The sequence below is a fragment of the Lagopus leucura genome, unplaced genomic scaffold (genome assembly GCF_019238085.1).
Source record: "Lagopus leucura isolate 7727_CA_CO unplaced genomic scaffold, USGS_WTPT01 Super-Scaffold_100157, whole genome shotgun sequence".
NCBI lineage: Eukaryota > Metazoa > Chordata > Aves > Galliformes > Phasianidae > Lagopus > Lagopus leucura.
The window spans coordinates 7,272,219-7,291,971 of record NW_024962334.1 but is presented as its reverse complement, the minus strand read 5'-3'; the positions used below and the strand labels follow the sequence as shown (position 1 = coordinate 7,291,971).

General features: G+C 42.5%; 1 protein-coding gene across 3 annotated transcripts in view; it reads right to left on the bottom strand.

Annotated features, from left to right (window-relative positions):
* The window catches only part of UBP1 (upstream binding protein 1), a 30,117-nt gene extending 10,642 nt beyond the window's left edge, over positions 1-19,475 (bottom strand). Inside the window, exons 1-8 of one of the 3 annotated variants that reach the window (XM_042888955.1) lie at positions 19,296-19,475; positions 11,368-11,519; positions 7,389-7,465; positions 4,647-4,752; positions 3,945-4,051; positions 2,186-2,338; positions 1,924-2,034; positions 1,249-1,356 (exon numbers count right to left, since the gene is read on the bottom strand). In XM_042888955.1, the coding sequence (XP_042744889.1) occupies positions 1,249-1,356; positions 1,924-2,034; positions 2,186-2,338; positions 3,945-4,051; positions 4,647-4,752; positions 7,389-7,465; positions 11,368-11,519; positions 19,296-19,408 (927 nt within the window). In that variant the 5' untranslated portion in view covers positions 19,409-19,475. The remainder of the gene's footprint in view (positions 1-1,248; positions 1,357-1,923; positions 2,035-2,185; positions 2,339-3,944; positions 4,052-4,646; positions 4,753-7,388; positions 7,466-11,367; positions 11,520-19,295) is intronic. The other 2 variants (XM_042888954.1, XM_042888956.1) reach the window with 2 other exon arrangements.
* Between the last annotated feature and the right edge of the window lie 278 nt (positions 19,476-19,753).

The following is a 19,753-nucleotide window of genomic DNA, read 5'->3' as shown; positions in this document are numbered from 1 at the left end:
AAAGACAAATAGTGTGCATCTTTCATTTGACGGCCCCTGGATGAAAGTCACCTGCCCATAAACACCTGCTCTGAAGCCCAGGAGGCAGTGTTATGTCTGCAGCCTCTTACAGTACTGTGAGAAATACTGCAGAAACTGTGGTGAGTACACTGCATTCTGAAACACGGGGTCAGGAAAAAAAAGGCACTGATGGAAAGTCACTTACATGGCATTCTAGGGAAAATGAGGGAGAAAGGAAAGTGAGTTGAAAATAACCCAGGTTCTTAGGAAAGAAGAGCAGAGCAGAATCCTAAAGGTGGACCTTAAAGCCCTGCACCCACAAACAGTAGTAAGTAAATTCAGACAGCTCAGTGCTTACAGCTGTTGGATAGGGAGGGAGGAAGTATCTGAAGAACCCATCTAAATAATGCCTGATCCCTCCCTGGTTACAAACAAGAGGCACACACTGTAGTGAACCCTATGCATCATTTTAATAGATCATAAATGCAAAACTAAATGATGTCTGAGAGATAACAGTCAGGCAGCCACTGCCTCAGTGCTGCTGGAAAGGTGATGGCAATATTTCTGTTCAATCACTGTATTCCACAGCTAGACAATAAGCAGACATTTCAACTTGGCCAAATGGAAGATGCAGGATGGTTTCTTATCTTAACCATTACTAAAGTCTCACTGCTATTTGCCTTCAGGAAATCTAATGCTAACCCCTGACAGGAAGAACAAGGAAGATTTTTAATTCAGTCTGAAGGGCACACATACAGCGTAAAGCTGTGCTGAACTACATTAAGCCTGCTTGGAGCATGGATGTAGATGGCTAAAGGAAAAATCAGTAAATAACGATCAACCATGTGCAACACTACATGCCACTTGAAAATACTGATGTACTGGAAATTCATATTGAATGGAAATAAAAATACAGGACAGAACATTTTCGCTACGTTTCACTGTTCTTATTTCCACTAAGCACATACATACAGAAAAGCAAAATGCTATTTCATTTCAAGTCGGACAAACTTAAAGCTCTTTACTTGTGAAAGTCATACAGTCCCTTTGCAACAGTTTATCTTAAGTGTTAGATTTAGGAAGTATTCCTTTGCTAAGAACAAAGATGGAGCAATTGATATACGTGAGAGCGGATCAAGTTAAGACACAGCAATCAAAATGGTTTTGCTTTATGTTACGGAAGTTTCTCCTATATCTAACACTGCACAAGGTATCTTGCACAATGAAAAGTAAGCAGAAGTCCCTTACACTGCCTCGCTTTGCCAGAGAATCACCGTAGTCTGCTGGCAAAGTCCGCTTGCTGGACTTTTTCTGCTCATGTTCAACTGCATCTTCAATTATAGGCTCAAGCCTCATCTGGACAAACACCAAAGATTCGGATCAATGTCTTTTCATTATACAGTGAGGAAAGATCTAAAAGCCTTGTAAAACTTCTGAAATTCTTTAGAAAACTGTACAGAACTCACTGACTGCTTAAATAAAAGAAAATGCAAAAACCTACTGAGGCTCTGGCCTTAAATTCAATAACGTCCAAAAAAACAAAAAACCAACCAAACCAACCCTACAGTCTGAAGTGAAATCTTAGTAGATAATTAAATTCTAGGTTCCCCCCTCTGTTTTAATAGTTGGTGAGGTTTTTTCAGCCTTCTCAGCTGCAAGGCTTTTAGATCTGTACCAAAAGGCTTGCTCTTGAGTTCAGTACAGTCAGCTAAACGGCGTTCTGCCTCAGTGTGCATTAATAGAAGCATCCATCATCTAAATGAAGCTTATTAAACAGAATCTTTAAGTTTAATGTTGCTGTCCACTGGACAAGTTTGCCAAATAAAAGCCTACCTCTGCGTGGAACTAGTTCTTCCCTAACCCTTCCAAGACTATACCTATGTATTTCTTCCTCAGCAAACAGAAGTAAATCTGCTTTGTTACCTCTGTGAGAATGGTGGTGTCATAGGAAGGCTGATACTTTTCCTTCTCATGTGCAGTTCGCTTTTCCATCTTTTCTCTGTCTGTTTTCTGTTTCCTGTCTGCTCCTTTTGGCTAAAAATGAACAGTTACATGAAAATAAAGCAGAAAGCAAACAGCTTTATAACTGAAATCTCATTTCAGAGGTCAAGCGGTAATACAAAGATGCCCCCCATCTTTATAAGAGTTTTGATTGACTCATTAAATATCTGCTTTCCACCCTTACCTTAAAAACTTTAATTTGACAGCTGGCTGAATGCAGATGATCTGTATACTCTCCATTTTCAGTCTGCTTGAAAGTGTCAACCTGAATCCTGAAAGGAACGCCTTTTTCTCCTCCATGCTTACGAGGGGTAAATTCAGTGCTGATACAATGGACCTAAAAAACAAATGGAACAAATAACAAACTCTGAAGCACTGTACACATGAATTCCACTAGGTGTTGCCCACACAGGTATATTTTTAAGGGCAAGCAACAAACGACTCAGCATATGTGAGGATCGAGCTGTACAACTAAAATTTTCCTGCTCACATGCAAATGAAGCCAAAGATGTTATACCTGAGCTGACAGGGAGAAAAGGAAACAAGCACACGTGAGACCAAAGTCTCCCTGAAACCCACAATTCATTACAGATTCTAATTAACTGAGAGTTTGCTGTAAACCATCATATTTTAAGAAAAATGTCTGAGCATGGCACCTTTATCATGAATACAGCACAAACTTTTTCAAGATACTATTGTTCAATGTAGTGTAGCTCAAATAAACTTGAGAGTTACTTGTCCTGAATATCATCAAAGCTATAGAAAGACTGGTTTAGAAGAGCTTTATAATCTCATGTGAAAACAGGGTCTTTTCAAATATGCCCAGCTTCCCACAAAAGGCAACAGACTTTCTTGGAAAGTACAACTTTATTAGCTAGAAATATCCTCCAAAGGTATCTAATGGAAAAATAAGTTGAAACTGTGAGTTATAATGAATGTTACTGGGCAACACGCTCAGTTTTTCTGCTTGCCTCTGAAAAACAAAGCAAATGCAGCACCAGGGACAATCGCATCCCTTGCACTGCCAACCGTTAGGTGCAAAACCATCTATTTCCTTCAACCATCAACAACAGAGAGCCACAGACTGTGCACAGAAGTGCAGCCAGTGCAGCTATGATCACCAGCCTTTAGAGCGAGTGAGTTATACCTGGATAGTAAGAATCAGTTCACTTTTCAGTCAGCCATCAGTTCTTCTAAGGAGTGCATGAACAAAAATCTTACATGGTTTGCTTTACACTTTTTCAAGAATGGCTACATCACATAATGGGGTAATTCTTACTAGAACAAAATGCCTTTGCACCAGATCAAAGTTAATTTACTGACAGTGCTGAAGTTAACCTGTGGCAGTCTCAGTAAGGAACAAAGCTACCTCAAACTTCATGCTTTTTTCCATAGTAAAAACAGGACTGAGACAAAAGCAAGCTAGAAATTGTAATGCAAAACTGAACATTCTATCTAAATAATGTGCAAAGATAGCATGTTCAATTGGCTTAAATATCAAATAAGAAAAAATAAATAATAGAAATCCTGCTACAGACAAGACAACTGATATATGAAACAAGTTTGAATATCTGATCTCAAAACTTCATTCAGGATCTCCCAAATAAAATAACGTAATAGTGCCAACTATTGTGAATAAATACATTCAATTACTCCATAGGACTAAATATTTTAACCAGGAACTTTTTTTTTTTTTTTTTTTAAAAGAGTTTTTTGAAAAAATCCCTTAAAAGCTGCTTTTATAAGATCAAATTAAGTTGAAAAACCTAATCTAGGAACCTGTATATATCTAACAGTTGCTGTGAACCTGTGCTTCTTAGAAAGCTGATATTTAATGGCCATCTCGCATGTTAGAAACCAAGGAGCTTCCCAGTGCAAACCTACTACTATTTGTGAGCTGAAAGGCATCAAACACAAACATCCAGTCAAGTAAAGTTTCAAACCTGAATAAAAGCAGATGTACATTTTGTTGGATCCCACAAAAATTCAACTGCATTGAGCTGGCTTGGATTTGTCTTGATATCAATGACTCCAACAGACATAGGAATATCTACATTAAAATAAGCAATATGTATTTTTAAATGACCACACTCCAAGAGAACAACAAGAATACATGTTAATATAAGGTTACCATGAGCACATACGGGTACAGTGAGAAAACGTGGGCTGCCATGAGCAGCTTTGTAGAACAGATCTGAACAATCTTAGTAGGCTCAACATGCCAAGTGCTCTGTGCACGAGGGTGTTTTGTGATTTCCCCCCTCCTCCCCACCAGAGACACAGGGCTTATGAAACAATATAATATAAAGCTATGCCAAGTAAAGAAATCACACTGGTGCCACTTCCACAATCTACTAGAGAAAGTTATTTTTATCTGCGTTCTCCTAATTACTATCATATTTAGGAGTCAAAATTACCAAGAGCACTAACTGCATAAAGTTGCCACCTCACTCAGCAGCACTTCAAGGTTTTAAAGGAATGTGAAAGTGCAAGAACATTTTTCTTCAAAACACACTGTGAGTGGCACACAGAACACTGCGCTGCGCTCTTCATCAGTCAGCAGAAGTGTCAGCATAAATATGACCATCATCGATTTAAATGTGAGTATTTAATCTAATATAATGCCAAGATAGAAACAACTCTACCTAAGTCAAGAAGTCTGTCCCCAGGGCGATTCCACTTCCATCCTTCCAGCTGCTGGTGTTCGGTGTATTGCAACCTTCTGTCATGGAACACAACTCTTATAATACTCTAATAAGAGAACAATAATCTGATGAGCCACAATGTTATATGTCTAGAAACAGCCTGAAGACAAAGCACTACACCATTCCAAAAGAGCCACACAGCTGACAGATATGTGTTTACAGAAAAATTAAAAAAGAAAAACCTTGGCAACCATCAGTACCCCAAAATAATCCAGAATACTGAAATAAAACTCAACAGAAGGAAACAGCTGAAAATGTGGTAAAAATGGAAGGAAAGATTTACAAACTCTTTATTCTAAAGGTCACAATAAATCACGTGCAGCAAAGAGAGCAACACTGGCAGCACAACATCAACACTGCATAGGCTACACAAACTTGTTTCAGAAAGAAAACAAAACAATCATTTATTTTGAAAAGCAGGAAATACAGTTTCACCAATTCATTTTTCCATTGGAGATTTTGTGAATTACTGTAGAAACGTTTAAGAAATGAGATTAATAATTCCTCCTAGTTCTTGTAAACAGGTTTACAATCAAACTGTTATTTTAGTTAATGGTAAGTAGTAACAAATTCTAAACTATTCCAGATATTCTACCTGAAACATTTATCGAAAATACTAGGATTAACTTCATTAATCTGGAAGCAATTATCCAGCAGCACCTTTTCTTGTGAGCAGTTCTGTTGCAGCTGTGCTCCAAGCCACAGAATCACAGAATGGCCAGGGTTGGAAGGGACCTCAAGAATCATGAATCTCCAACCCCCTGCCACATGCAGGGCCACCAACCTCCACATTTAATACCAGACCAGGCTGTCCAGGGCCTCATCCAACCTGGCTTTGAACACCTCCAGGGATGGGGCATCTATAACCTGTCTGGGCAGCTGTTCCAGCACCTCACCATCTCATAGTAAAGAACTTCCCCCTGACATCCAACCTCAATCTTCCCTCCCTCAACTTAAAACCATTTCCCCTTGTCCTACTATATTAAACATATTAAACAAATTTATGTTCTGCTGCATGAATGCACATACAAAAGAAACATGCACACACAGAGAAAACAAATATATGGTATAGTCTATGGCCATTAATTGTGAACAAAAGTGCTAAAAACAAAACCAAGGACTTCCAAATGCAGTACCTCTTCAAGGTATGTAACATTTCCTTCGTTTTACATCAAAAGTAACAGCAAGCATGTGTTCCTGTGCACAGACACCAACACACCATCCCTTTTGTGCTGAGTGGTTGACAAGCATCAAACTTCAAAAGATCCACTAATTCATCAGAGTGGAACATCCTCTTTGTTACTGTTCTAAGATTCTGGTATTTAAGTTTCCAAAGTGGAGATTATGTTGATGCAGCAACACAATACCTTGCTACAATCAAGTTTAGTTTATAAAACTTTCACGTTGCTTTGTCTCATCCTACCTACCTAACAGTTCATAACTAAGACACGATTCTATAAAACTGCAGCAGAGAGACTCTCCAAAGCTGTAACAAAGTAGCATCTAATGGGGCAAAATAGGCAACGTGCTTATTATAGCAAGTCAAAATGCCTGGCTGTAAAGATTTAATTGCAGAACTCCCAAAGCCAAATGTTATGCTTGTGCTTAATGCTTCTTCAAATTATCTCTGAACAAGCATCCCACAGACAAGTAAGAACAAAGCCCAGGACTATACAGGCCCAGCCAAATGTCTCAAATGACACAGCCCAAAGCTGACAGGTAAAGATTCAGCCTCCCACAGGCACGCTGTTCTGGTTTAATTTCTCAGTACTGCTGCTGAAGTAACTGCTTCTCCAACACAGAGCATGAGTAAGATTTTCCTGGAAGATCTGATAAAAATTGCAAAGAGAAAAATCCAACCCCCCCCACCACTAGGCCATTCTTTTAATAACATGTCCTATGAATTGGGCACCTTTCATTCTGCCTCATCCTCCTACTTTGTGCACCATGTTGGATTCAATATACTTTCTGCTAATATTACAGCATAACAAAACAAATACAGAATTCGAGCAGGAGTTCAACAATGGAACAAAGTGCTTGATGAGCTGCAGAATTACAGAGGTCTGCTCTCCTAAGGATTCATGGGATGGCACAGCCCAGAAGACACTGGACATGCATCCACAGACATCTAAGTATCTTAAAGCTTACATGAAAAAAATCTGTCTTTGCTACACTCTAGCACACTATAGGCAGCATTTTATTGTTTTTAGTATCACTGGTCAACTATCATTCAACGAGTATCTGGTGGCAGTAGAAAAAAAGAATCTATGAAATATAGGGTCTCTGGGTTGGATTCATCACACCCAACTTGAGATATTTGAGTTCAATGCACATTTAACGGAGATTCACCTCATCTTACAACAGATCAGACTTCAAACCTCACAAAGGCTAGATAAAGTGATAAGGTCACCTTCAGTTACCTGCAGTTACATTAAATGAACTCATTCATAAATTGGGAAATGTATACGTGTATATTCCTTTAATTTGTAGTAAATTCAAAACCAGCAAAACAACAGAATGAAGCATTAGGTTCCACTACGTCTACTCTGCTCAGTGGTGAGATGAGTTAGTCCACCTCTCTCCATGACTTACTGTCCAGCAAAAGGTTAAAAGCTGCTCTTTTTCACATGCAAACGAACAGCAGAGGTTTGACAGCAACACCATTGGAGAACTGATGCTCACCTTCACCAGTTTGCCATTGATCTCTGGTATGTCTCCAGCTTTCCGATTATCCAGCATCCGTATTTCATAGGACTGACCTGTAAAGAAAGAACAGTCAGACCACAAAGCCATCTCATGCTTAATGTACCTCAATCAGCCTTTGATTCTTAAACAAGAATATCAGTACCTCAAACTTCTGTTTAAGAGATTTCTGTAACAAGGTTGACTCCACAGTACAGGAATTAGTGCAACCATGAAGTGAACCTCTTTAATTCAGGTAAAACTACAGATACTCCCAAAGCTCGAGGGAGTTTAATTTTGTCCATTTAACTTTGGCCTCTGTACGACCTGCGGAGGTTTTATACAATTTCCAAATATAAGCCTTTTAAATAGCATTACTGTGAAGGGGTTTTACTTTGCTGTAACACCATTCAGCCTATCAGGCTATGCACCACACATGTACAAGCTTTCTTTACTCCAGCAACATCTGACCACCGCTGACATAAAAAATATACATACCAAAATTAAATGCACGTACTGCAGCCGAGCAAACATCACATCATTTCTACTCCTGATTTAGTGGGTGGCTACCCTGCCCACAGCACGAGGGATGGAACTAGCTCCCTTCCAACTCAAGCCACTCTGTGATTTTGAGATTTAATTCAGCACTACTAATAAAATTTTGTAACTTTTTCTCTGTCGATTGCTGTTTTAAAATGGAGGGAAAAAAAAAAAAAAATGAAAAAGAAGAAATTTTTGAGACAAGGGGATAGATACATTCCAGCCTGAAGTTTTGGATACGTAGCAGCTTTGACAGTATGAGAAGTGGCACAGCACTGATTATTCCAGTCACATCTCCACTGAGTGCTATACATTTTCCTCAAGAACAGCCAGAGAAGCAAGCCAATGTAAGGTGCCATCAAATCTAACTGGCCTACGTTTAACACTAAAAACGTAGCAGGAAGAAACATCTGGAGGTCTTCACCCAACCCCCTGCTCAAGCAGAGACATCCAGACCAACTCCCAGCTTTTGAGTTAACTCCATGGCTGCAGACTCCACAACCTCCATGGGCAGTCTCTGCTGGTGCTCTGCCACCCTCTCAGTGCAGAAGGGTTTTCTGGTGTTCAGAGGGAGCCTCCTGTGTTTCAGTTTGTGCCCACTGCATCTTGTCTTAGCACTGGCTACCATTGACAAGAGCCTGGCTCTTTCCTTTTTGTACCCTCCCTTGAGGTATTTGTACACGAGATAACTCCCAGCTCCCTTAGCCCTTCCTCAATGATGTGATGCTCCAGGCTCTTCACCATTTTCATGGCTTTTTGCTGGACACTCTTCCATATGTCCATGTGCCTCTAGTACTGAGGAGCCCAGAACTGGACACAGAGCTTCAGGTCTGACCTCACCAGTTCTGAGTAGAGGGGAAGGATCACCTCCCTTGACCTGCTGACAATACTTTGCCTAATGCTGCAAGGACATACTGCTGGCTCTTGCTCAATCTGGTGTTCACCTGGACTCCCATCTTCTTTTCTGCCTAACTGCTCTCCAACTGGGTGGTCCCCAGCACGTACTGGTGTATGTGGTTGTCCTTCCGTAGGTGCAGGATCCGGCACTTCTTGTTAACTTGAGATTTGTGTCAGTTCACTTTTCCAGCCTGATGAAGTGCCTCGGGGTGGCAGATTTCCAGAAAGGATTTTGAAGTTTTCCTACAATGGTGCTCTGCAAGCACCCACAAACTCCCCCTCTAACAGGGATTTTCTTCCATACCATTTCTGCTATTTGAGCATGTACATCTAGCTGAACAGCCAGCTTAGAACACTATCCTACAACTGTGATAGGCATTCTCAATGGACATTTAACAGATCTTACAACTAAAAACCTTGCAAACCTCTAACAACCATCATCACTCCAAGATCTGAACTTCTAGCATCAGCTCTAGCTGAAAACTGCATCACTTAAAATATTCCATTAGCTACTCTCATTAAAATACTTACTGACAGAGTGAAGTCAGGGCATATTTACGCGTTCCCTTTGGAAACATCATCATACCTTAAGAGATACAGTAAACATCCCCTTGTCTTCTGGTAGTCTCAATCCAGTACAGTAAGGTAACTATGAAACTGAAGAGGGCATCAGGTCTCTATGGCACTCCCTACTTGCGATCCCCTTGATAATGATTAAGCAGGAGAGCAGTAACAGGGCCGAACTAAAAACCAGGTAACAGAAGTAACCAGGATTAAAATTACTCCTTTTCTAGGAGAGCTTATTCCAACTTATCATATCCTCTAGGAGAACTTATTCCAACTTATCATATCCTCTAGGAGAACTTATTCCAACTTATTATATCCTCTAGGAGAACTTATTGCACCTTATTATGCAGACATCTGCATCAGTACAACTCCAAAGTATTGTGAACTATAACACGGGACTACAAAAATTAGATCTCTGCTTCAAACTGACTTCTGTGTAAAATATGTCATCTCAAAACTACCCCACGATTAATATGTTAATATGTAGGGCTTGTACTAACAGCTGGAAGATAAATTTATTTTTCAATGTCAGCAAGTTACCTGGAACACTGCAAAACTACAAGACAACTCTGCAAGAAATCTTAAATCAGCAGAGTTTCAAGGCCAGATGAAACAATTACAGTTATTTCAGACAGTGGTACTTAAATGGCAAGCTCTCCTCAGAACTCAGAGAGCACTTCTTGTATTTCTGCTTCCTATCTTCTGCTGCTTCCCCAGCATGCTGAGCTGACCTTCAAGCACTGTGTGGGCAGGGAGGCTGGATGCTGTCCCTGAAGAAAAAGTGTATTTCTACAGATACCAGATTTTTCTAAACGGTGCCAACCGCATTGCTGGTCCAGCACACTGATGGAACTGTACTGCTTACTGCTGAAGAGAGCATGCAGGGTACAAAAAGTGATTAAAAAAAGAGTAAGCCTGACTAAGCAAATTGCTGAACTATGCAATCATGTGTCTGTGAGAAATGACTAATTGCCTCAAGAACTTCCAATACTCTCACATCAGTAGACAAGTCAAGTAATGTTTAAGGTATATTTAGACAGACTTGCTGCTGCAAGATGAAGCACTTGGCAACTTCATTCACATGGAAAGCTCAAAAGGATTCCTCGTCACCATGTCATTATGAAATTAGATACAATCTGCTCTCACAGATTTAAGGCGCCCAGTGTGCAGTGAAACTTTTTCAGGTACCAATGAAGATTCAGCAAGGCATATTTTAATGTATGCCCTCTTACCTGCATACTAAGCACACTGCTCAGAGAAGCATCTGAGCTGAAAAGAATAAATGCACCAAAACACAGCAGGACATGGAAAAGAAACAGTGTACATTTTTTTGGTTATTTTTCATACATACTGTGCTGAAGAACCATGCCTTCTAATTACAGTGCTGACTATTGAGAGATTTTTAGGTGCTAGTACACAAAGAAAAGAAAAAGGAAACCCACACAAAAGAACAGTGCTACTTCAGTATTAGAGCTGGAGTAAGGAGAGGGAGCGTGTACACAGGTCATCAATAAAGTCCAAAAACTGTAAAAAGATTTTGATTGCAGTTCAAAATACTAGCTGACTAAACTTAGGGCAGCAATGGCATTTCCAGGGATGAGGGAGGTTTTGTCACACATCATTTTGTTCAGCAGTCAATGCTGCCTGTAGAAAGAAAGCCATACTGTCAGGCAAGTGAGACACAGGTTTTAAAAGAACTAAACAGCCAAAGTCACAGGAGTTATCTATCTACTTAATTTCTGATAAATGCAGACAAGACAAAAGCAAGACATGTACAACTGGTAACTACAAGGGCAGCTGCACTTGTGTTCATTTCCAAAGTAAGACATACAGCCATCCACATACCACATGGACAACACGAGATGGTAACAAGCTATTCAGACTCACTTGCTCAAAATATGAAGAAACCTTGTTTTGAAATTTACACCATAAGCTGCATTCGTGGCAGTTAAGCCTGCAATACACGCATACCAACCTTGATTCAAGTACGTAAGAGTTTCATCGTATAATTTTACTGCTGGAGATGTCGCAGCGCACATAACATACTGGAAGGGTGGATGTTGGGCCTCATTTTCTGGTGGAAGGCTGGAATCTTCCTGTTTGAAAATAGGCAGTGCCAAAACATCACTGCAAAGAAAAAAAGCACAATAACCGTGAGACTGTTGGCCCTCTCTTGTGTGAAATTAAAAACAAAACAAACACTGAAAATCCTTCTCCCCATTTTACGGCATTTTATTTAACATCAATTCTGTTGACATTGAATATTTTTCAGACTTGTTATTTGGTTTTACCACACCAAATGGAGCAGTAACGATTCAGCAGCATTCACAAGGTATAGACAGCTTATGCCATAATTTACTTCATAAAAAGACTGGCAAAACCTCGCGCATCCAGTTTCTGAAGTATAAAGAGCAATCCATGCTGTCCACACGCAGCACTAAGGAACTAAACTGCACCACAACCAATGACACACTTTCTACTTTCTATAGAATACCCTGTATTAGCAGTACATTAATTTGGTGTCTTTGTATACAGTAATATACAAAGACATATACAGACTTCAAAGAGGTAAGTGAGTTCTACTCCAGGATAGTGTTCTTCCACCACTGAATTTCTGTTCATGATTAAATTTCACCCTGCAGACCCACGAAGCCTTTTGCAAAGAATAATTCCTAAACTGAAGATTTCTCACATCATCTCCGCTGTTCAGCTTTTAATCCAAACGTATCTCTCATTTTTCTTCCCCTTCCATTTATTACAAACATTAATTTAATACATGTTGCAAAAGAAATCTAAAGGTCTTATCCAAAATGCACTGCTACTTGAGTTTTTGAAGTAAAATTATGTTTTGTCATTGCTTATTGCTGTTACAGCCTGTTTCACTGGAAGGGAAGCCTCATGGAGGTTTTACAGGCTCTCCCAGAAGTAACAACTGCAAAAGACATCCATGCAGGTTCCCTGGTTCCTCTCCATTTGGAGGGAACCACAGGGGACGCTATGAAAGAAGGCACTAAGTCAGGAAGCTGTTCCAAAAGCCTGCTGGAGCGATGCCAGACCCAAACCTGGAACCCAGAGGAGGCTGTGTTCCTTAAGGAAGGTAAGAGTTCCTTTCTACAGACAAAAGCTGTCACATATCCAGAGGCAGGAGAGAAAATACCTTAGGTCAGTGGGCTGCTATGTGAGGATGAGTGGGAAGAAAAAGGGAAGTGCTCCACGGCTGAGCAGAGGCAGCCTGACACAGAAGGGAGCCCTGCCACCAGCCAGGGAGAAGTACTGTCCCAAGATGGGACTCCAGCACTGGGAACCTGTGTTTGTGACACGCTCTGGAATGCTGAACAGTTGTCAGTGCTTTTATGAAGAGGAACTTTAAAACGGAAAGAACATGGCAACGATTAAAGTGTTTAAAATACACACACGTAAGAGCAGAAGTGCAATAAAAAAAGGCATGCAAAGCATCTCACCAAATGAATAACCCACGGCTCTCAATACCTGCAGTGCTTGCTTTCACTTAACACAAAATTGAAAAGCAAGTCTCTCGTGTATTTACATAAAGCATCTTTCAAATCTCTATCTGTAAACCACAGGTAGAAAATGAAAATGCATCTGGCCTACCTTAAGAATACGTGCAGTGGTTAAGGAGCTAGTTAAACTAACAGACAAGGCACTGGAAGCCACCAAACACAAACAGAAGACAAATTTAGCCAGCTTTATCTAATACTTGCAGAGTGGTGATGACTAACTGCTACTGCAGAGGAAAAAAGACATCCTGCTCCAACCACACAATTTCGCTGTAAAGAGCACACCAAGCACATCCTTAAAAGCCACCATTCCAAAAAAAAAGCTCCAGAAAATGGCACAAAGTAAACAAAAGAACTTGCAGAGATTTTCCCCACACAGAAGCATACATATCTCTGAGAAAGGAAAGTCCTCTGGGCTCCAGCACGTTGCAAAGGAAAAGAGAAGCCAGTGCAATTCAAAACTACCTCCGAGAGGCAAGGAAACACCATTTCATTAACATTTAGCTTTGTTCACTACAGGAATGGAATGTCAGCGTTCTCACATTCAAAGATAGAGATAAAAGGGGGATGGTCAATAAGGTATCAATAAACTGCTTCAAATCTAGGTTTTAAAGCGTCAGTGACAAAGAAACGCATCCTGACTGCAACCCAGCTATTAACTTCTCTTCAGAAAGGAGCTGAGAAATCAGCTCTGTCCCACTCCAATGAGGCAGTTCTGGCACTGTGGCACAGCAGCTGAGCACAGCCCATCCCCTTCAATGCTCAAGAGCCCATCGTTCAGCAATGCAGGTTTTCCAAGCACAGCTGGCATAAGGAATTCCTGCCACATGGACAGCACTTTCCCTTCCCCCTCCAAAATATTTTGCAGGGCTACTTAGGGATCTCTATCAGCGCATAGCACAGCCTAACACACAGCTAGCTATACAGCTGAGGGTGGTGGAAAATGTTACTATAGAGATACCCCATCCTGCCAAACATAACCCGAGGGCAGGCATGATGAGTTATGCCTGTTCCCCTTCTCACGCTGACTAAAAGAAATAACACAATCACCAAACCTCCATGTTTACACAGGAAATCATCATAACCAGCATCAGCCTTCTACTTTCATAACCCTTCGTCATGCTTCTACTCGCTCACCTGGTGCAATTTCACCAGTGTCGGCCCAAAGCAGATTAACAGCGGGCACTTCTCTACCAGCTCTGCTCTGGCTGTCTAACACAGCAACAGAGCTGCACTATCCTGCCAGCCTTACCTAGCATCATTTGAAAAAGCAGACAATCTCGGCTGACCTATCAAGGCTTACTCTCCTGATGGAAGGAACTCTGAGATCAATTTTTGAAGCTATTTGCTCCAGTAAGAGAAGTCCTCACAACTTGTTATTTAAAGCTTTCAAGTGAAAGCACTCTTTCCTTCTACAGTAAGGAAAAATCATTCCTAGAAAAACAGAGTTAACCTTCATCACACACCAAAAGCATGCTGTAGACACCTCTGCAACACCCAGCTGGGACTACCCACGGCAGAGAAGCACGTATGTGAAGCTGCACCACACAAGAGTCGTGAGGCACCCAAGAGGAAGCAAGGTGCACATCACAGCTTGAAGCACAGCACCCAGATGGATCTCAAGTGTTAAGCTACCCCACTTGAAGTAGCCCATATAAAGTACAGAAAGGCCAAGAAAAACATGACTTGACTTTTTTCCCATGCTTGTGAAACGCCTTTGTTGGCTGCAGAAATCACCTTCTTTCTGAACACAAAATCCTGCCTATTGATTTTTTTTATGATCATAAAACAAAAGAACCACCTCCTGTCCTTACAAAAATAGGAATTAGTATGTCATCAAAATTGCAGGTGACACTCCATCAATCACCTGCCTTATCTGTCTCTGGACTGTATGCTTTTGGGTGTGAGAGTACTAAAGCATCCAAGAACACGCAGCTCTTTTGAAACTTTAAAGCATGATTTACAAGGGCAAATACCTTGAGAAAAATGGTTCTTGAGCACTATTTGCATAGGAGTTAAGCTCTGCTCTGTTAAGGTGTCTGAACGAGCAACAGGAACACGTAAAGAAACAGGCTGACGCTTCCTAATACTTTCCCTGCGTCCAGAAAAGGAAATTCAGTGTAAGAAGAGATCACCAGCAGTAGCTGCTGGGAAACAACATTCTCTGACATGACACAAGATGAATGAGAAAACAGGTGCGAATGTACTGCTGTGCTGGGAATCCTGCAAACCTTCACAATGGAAACTCAACTGCTTAAAGGCCTTGGCTTATGGGGAGTCCGACACCCACACACCATAATGCTACCACCAAAAGCTCTGCATTGCTAACCTCATGATGGAAGCAAGGAGATGGTGGACCAATGTCTGTGTACAGCCACAAATCCCCGATTCTTCTCCAACACAGGGAGGCCAGGTAGCTGCTCCAATCTGCACCACCTGGTGTAAAGACTGCTGATAACACATCTCTAAGAGACCTGCCCTCAGTCCCTGCCTCTGTTCATCATGAGGAGCGAACACTGAATACAAGCATGGGAGCTGAAAGGTCTTTTTGTTGACCTTTTATCGTGTGTCCAGTTGGGGGGGGTGGGGGGCGAGAAGGGGGAAAGAAATGAAAAAGAACAATCAGTGTCAGTGATGGAGAATGAGATTTATCTTTCAACACAGCCACCAAACCACTTGCGAACAGAAACGTTTTCTGTGGTAACAAAGGCTTAGGTCTGTGGATTTTCTTTCTCCCCAAATACCTGTTTCCTGACAAATTACGAACTTGTGTCTGCACACAGAATCAGGCTCCAAAGCTGATCAGTACATAACATTCTATCTTACAGAGTCCCGAGGTCAGTGAAAATTATTTTTTCTGCAGTGAAAGACATAAAAGTAGAAGACACTACTACAACGTGACACTTCTGACTTGTGATGCTGCAAACACTGCAACTATTTAAAAACAAACACACTTTTGGGGGCACGTTAAGTCAGCCCTGCTCTTAAAAAAGGAGTTTTAATCGATGGCAGAATCTCAAAGCAGTGGGTGCTGTATGGGGTAAGCAGTCATCCTGCCTGTCAGAAAGTAACAGGAGCCACAAGGGCAGCCGGGCCTGAACCACAGAACCCAAGTTCTTTCTGTCTGTATAGCGACTATAAAGGTTAGGATGGTAACTGCCATGACCCAGCCTCGTTAAACACTCAACAAAAGGATATCAGAGACCCAGAAACTGTGAGCTAACACCCCCTTTTTCACTTGAGAGCAACACGATGAGCTGTAGGGTAGCAGTTCCCTGACTCTACACAACCTCATTGGTACTTCGTGCTCAGCCCTGGAGGCCGACGTTCCCTCAGCATTCAAGGCAGCTCCGCACAGCACAGCAAGAAAACCACACTGCCCACAGCAGCCTTCTAACTGCCTCCAGCCATGGCTGCTCAGCAACCCACAGACACCTTGGGCTTGCTGAGGGGACAGGAGAGTCAAATCAACCTCATGCCCCAAAAATGGAGGGACGGCTGGGTATTTTCCTTTTTTTTTTTTTTTTTTTGTGGTTATTTGTGTCAGATTGATCATAATTTAGTTTAATAAACTTTAGTTTTTAATCCAGCAATACATACTGAAATAGCTACAACTGAAATAATCAAGTTCCCTCAGGACAGGCCTTGGTTACTGCATCAGAAATACCACTGGGGTTACAAGCACTTAAAGAAATCCATACACTGTGCCTCCAAATTACACATAAAATTGCATCATGGCCACTAAGGTACTTCTCGTATTTGTGCTCATTTAACTTAAATCAATTAGTTAATACATCAAATCGCTCAGATTGAATACAGAATTTTGCTGGAGAAATGGCAAGTTGTTCCTAAAGGTTCACTTTTCAGTCATACAGTCTCCATTTTCTCATAGTTCACACCAGAGATTAGTGGTCCTCAAAACTATCCATTATTGCTCCGTTATGAAGATAATGTCGCAGATATTACGCCAGGTAAGTGATAGGAAATCACCAGGAGGGTGAGTGATGCTATGCAACACCATCTCTGCCACTTTAACTTGTCAGCAATAGACACAAAAGATCCACTACTGCTAAAGGTACTTCAAGTACTGAAATTCCTGGCTATACACTCATGGCCTGAATTAGTGAGAAAGAAAAAAAAAAAAGCAGAAAACCTGAGTTTCAAGACTGTAAAGAACTTCTGAGCACTGTTTAAAGATAAACCTTCAGAGAAGCTGTGTTCAGCCAGTTTCTCTTACAGACACCCACAATTAGTGCTCACAAGCAGCCGTTTTACTAACAACATCCACAGCAGGGCTCACACCTCAACCCAAGGAAGTATCAGCTACGTTACAAGCAATCCAGAGCAGGTAAAGCAGAGACCACATGCAAGCATTCCTTAAGAAATACAAAGCCATAGAGCTGGAGAAGTTCTCCCAGTGCTCTTTTCCAGAAAACATTTATTTTTCTAATACCCTTTTTTGCAAGGAAGTGACAAGCACACAGCTTCTGCTGGCACACAGAGCCAAGACCGGAACATTTTCACTCTGTTACGCCACTTCCCTTAGCTTTCCCATCTGACATCACCACCAACTGAACAGGCCACCATTTCCCACAAGTATAACTTGAAAAACATGTAAGAAAAGCATAAAGTGCCAAAATCCCCGAGTCCTGCAAATACTAATTGCAGTGAGGTGATCGCTTTGTGTTCAAAGAATTAAGTTAAAATACCAGTGCGTGTTCCCAAAACACTTTTTAAGTGACTCATCAGAATTGCAAAGAGGACAATATTACATTTAAAATTAACGTACAACTCCACTTTTCCAGCATTACTTTTTGTGATGTTTTTTTTGACTGCTAAAACTCTTTCTATGGTAATTGAAAATAAACTAGAAATGCCAATACAACAACAACGACAAAAAAGGATGACATAACATCACTGAGGATCAAAACCAAAGTTTAAAGGAACCAAGCAGCGTGTGTTATGAGAAGAAATGAACTCTAAACACAGAAAAGGAAATCCTTAAAAAACCCTCTCATTCAAACCTGGGGATTTTTACCCTAAAACACCGAGAAAGAACTGCATCATGGTAAAGAACGAAGCACATCTCTTTAACAGACACGAGTGTTATCAAGTGTTATCAATTACTGTTTGCATGAGAGGAAGATAAACCAGAAAGTGAATGGTGAGAAGCCAGCCAGGCAGCTGCCAGACAGCCTCAATGACCTGCACTGTTCTGGGGGACTGGTGACCGCCTGGCACAGACAGAAATGGAACAGAGGAAGAATAACCATCCAGAAGAGCTGAATATACACTCACGAGTATCCTCACTGAAGGAGGTGAATCACCTGCTTCCATGAATTGGCAAGTTCTCAAAGATAGCTTTAATTTTAACAATAGTAATAAAATCAAACGCATGGTGCATCTGGCGCCTGCTGAGCACACAACCCAGATGCCAGCACAACAGCCCTCCTTCCTGCTCAGCTGAAACCCCAATCCCTAACTTCAAACAAAGATATCTCAGTTACAGCACCTCACCTGAGAAATTCAACCCAAAGAGTGTGGGGAGGAAGGGGGGGAAGGGCAAGTTTCAGGTAACCATGGGAGAGAGCACACTTCTCACACAGGTCTGGCCATCAAAACTAACAGTGCCAGCATTTTGCACCTCTGCAAGATTCAAAACACTGAGTTACGTGACCAAAGCCTTAGACTGAAAGATTCCCAAAATCAAAGGTCTCAAAATAGTTCCCCTTTTAGCACTAACGAGTTACATAGGGACCGAGCAGCTCTGCCCACAGCTGAGTTCAAACATACTTTATTTCTAACAGGTACCGTTTCATTTTAACTTTGGAAAGCACACCCAGAGACTGCTTAAATACTTCTACTGTAAAACCTGGAAAACGATCAAGAGAAGAAACTGCTGAGCTCCAACAGGAAGAGCTGCACGGCAGTGGAAGAAAAAATGGAGGTCACCAGAGACCCACTCCACACGTAAATATGAAACAATAAACAGAGTGACTCAAGTACAGCCATTTTACTACCCAATTAACAGCCACAGCGTTTGGTCGCTCAGGAAAGAACGCTTCCGAAACGTTAGAAAGAACGTAGCTACGGTTCACTGCAAACTACAACCGCAGAACCAGAACCGAGAACTGTTTTCTGCAATAGGGGCAACGCAAAGCCGAGGGGCAGGAAAACGGCGTTTTCAGGACGGGAACGGCAGGCAGGGCCGCAGCCGGGGAGCTCCAGAGGGCAACCCCTGCCACGTGCCAGCTCTCGGGGTGCGGGAAATGAAACCGAGGGAAGGAAGAGGCACGGTGGGAAGAAGGAAGCAAGAAAGGAGCGAAGCTGCCGCCTCGCTCCGCGCAGAGCGGCCCCGCGGCCCCCGCCCGCCCCCCGGGCGCACCTCATGCTGTAGGCGCCGGCTCCCAGCTCCTGCCCGATGCCGGAGAGACTGGCGTCAAAGTCATGCACCAGCCCGGACTCGATCACCTCATCCATCTTCAGCACCCACGCCATCTTCCGCCGCCCCCCGCGCTCCCACGGCGCCGCGGGAGGAGCCGGACGGGGAGGAGTCGCTCGGCCCCGGAGCCTCCGCCGGGAGGCGGCGTCTCGGCGGGCGGCGCGGGGCGGGAGGAAGCGAGAGGGGCCGGGGGGGCGGCGCGGAGCCGGGGCGGGACGGAGAAACGCGTGCTGGGCGGGGGAGCGGCCGCGCTCAGCCCCGGGGGGGCCCTTCGCCCGCGGCGCGACCGGGGCGCGGGGCCGCCCTCAGCATCCTGCGGCCGCCCGGCCGCCGAGGGGGGCCGGGGACCCGGCGGCCGCCGCCTCCTCCTCCCCCTTCCCCTCTTTCCCTGACCGGAGAAC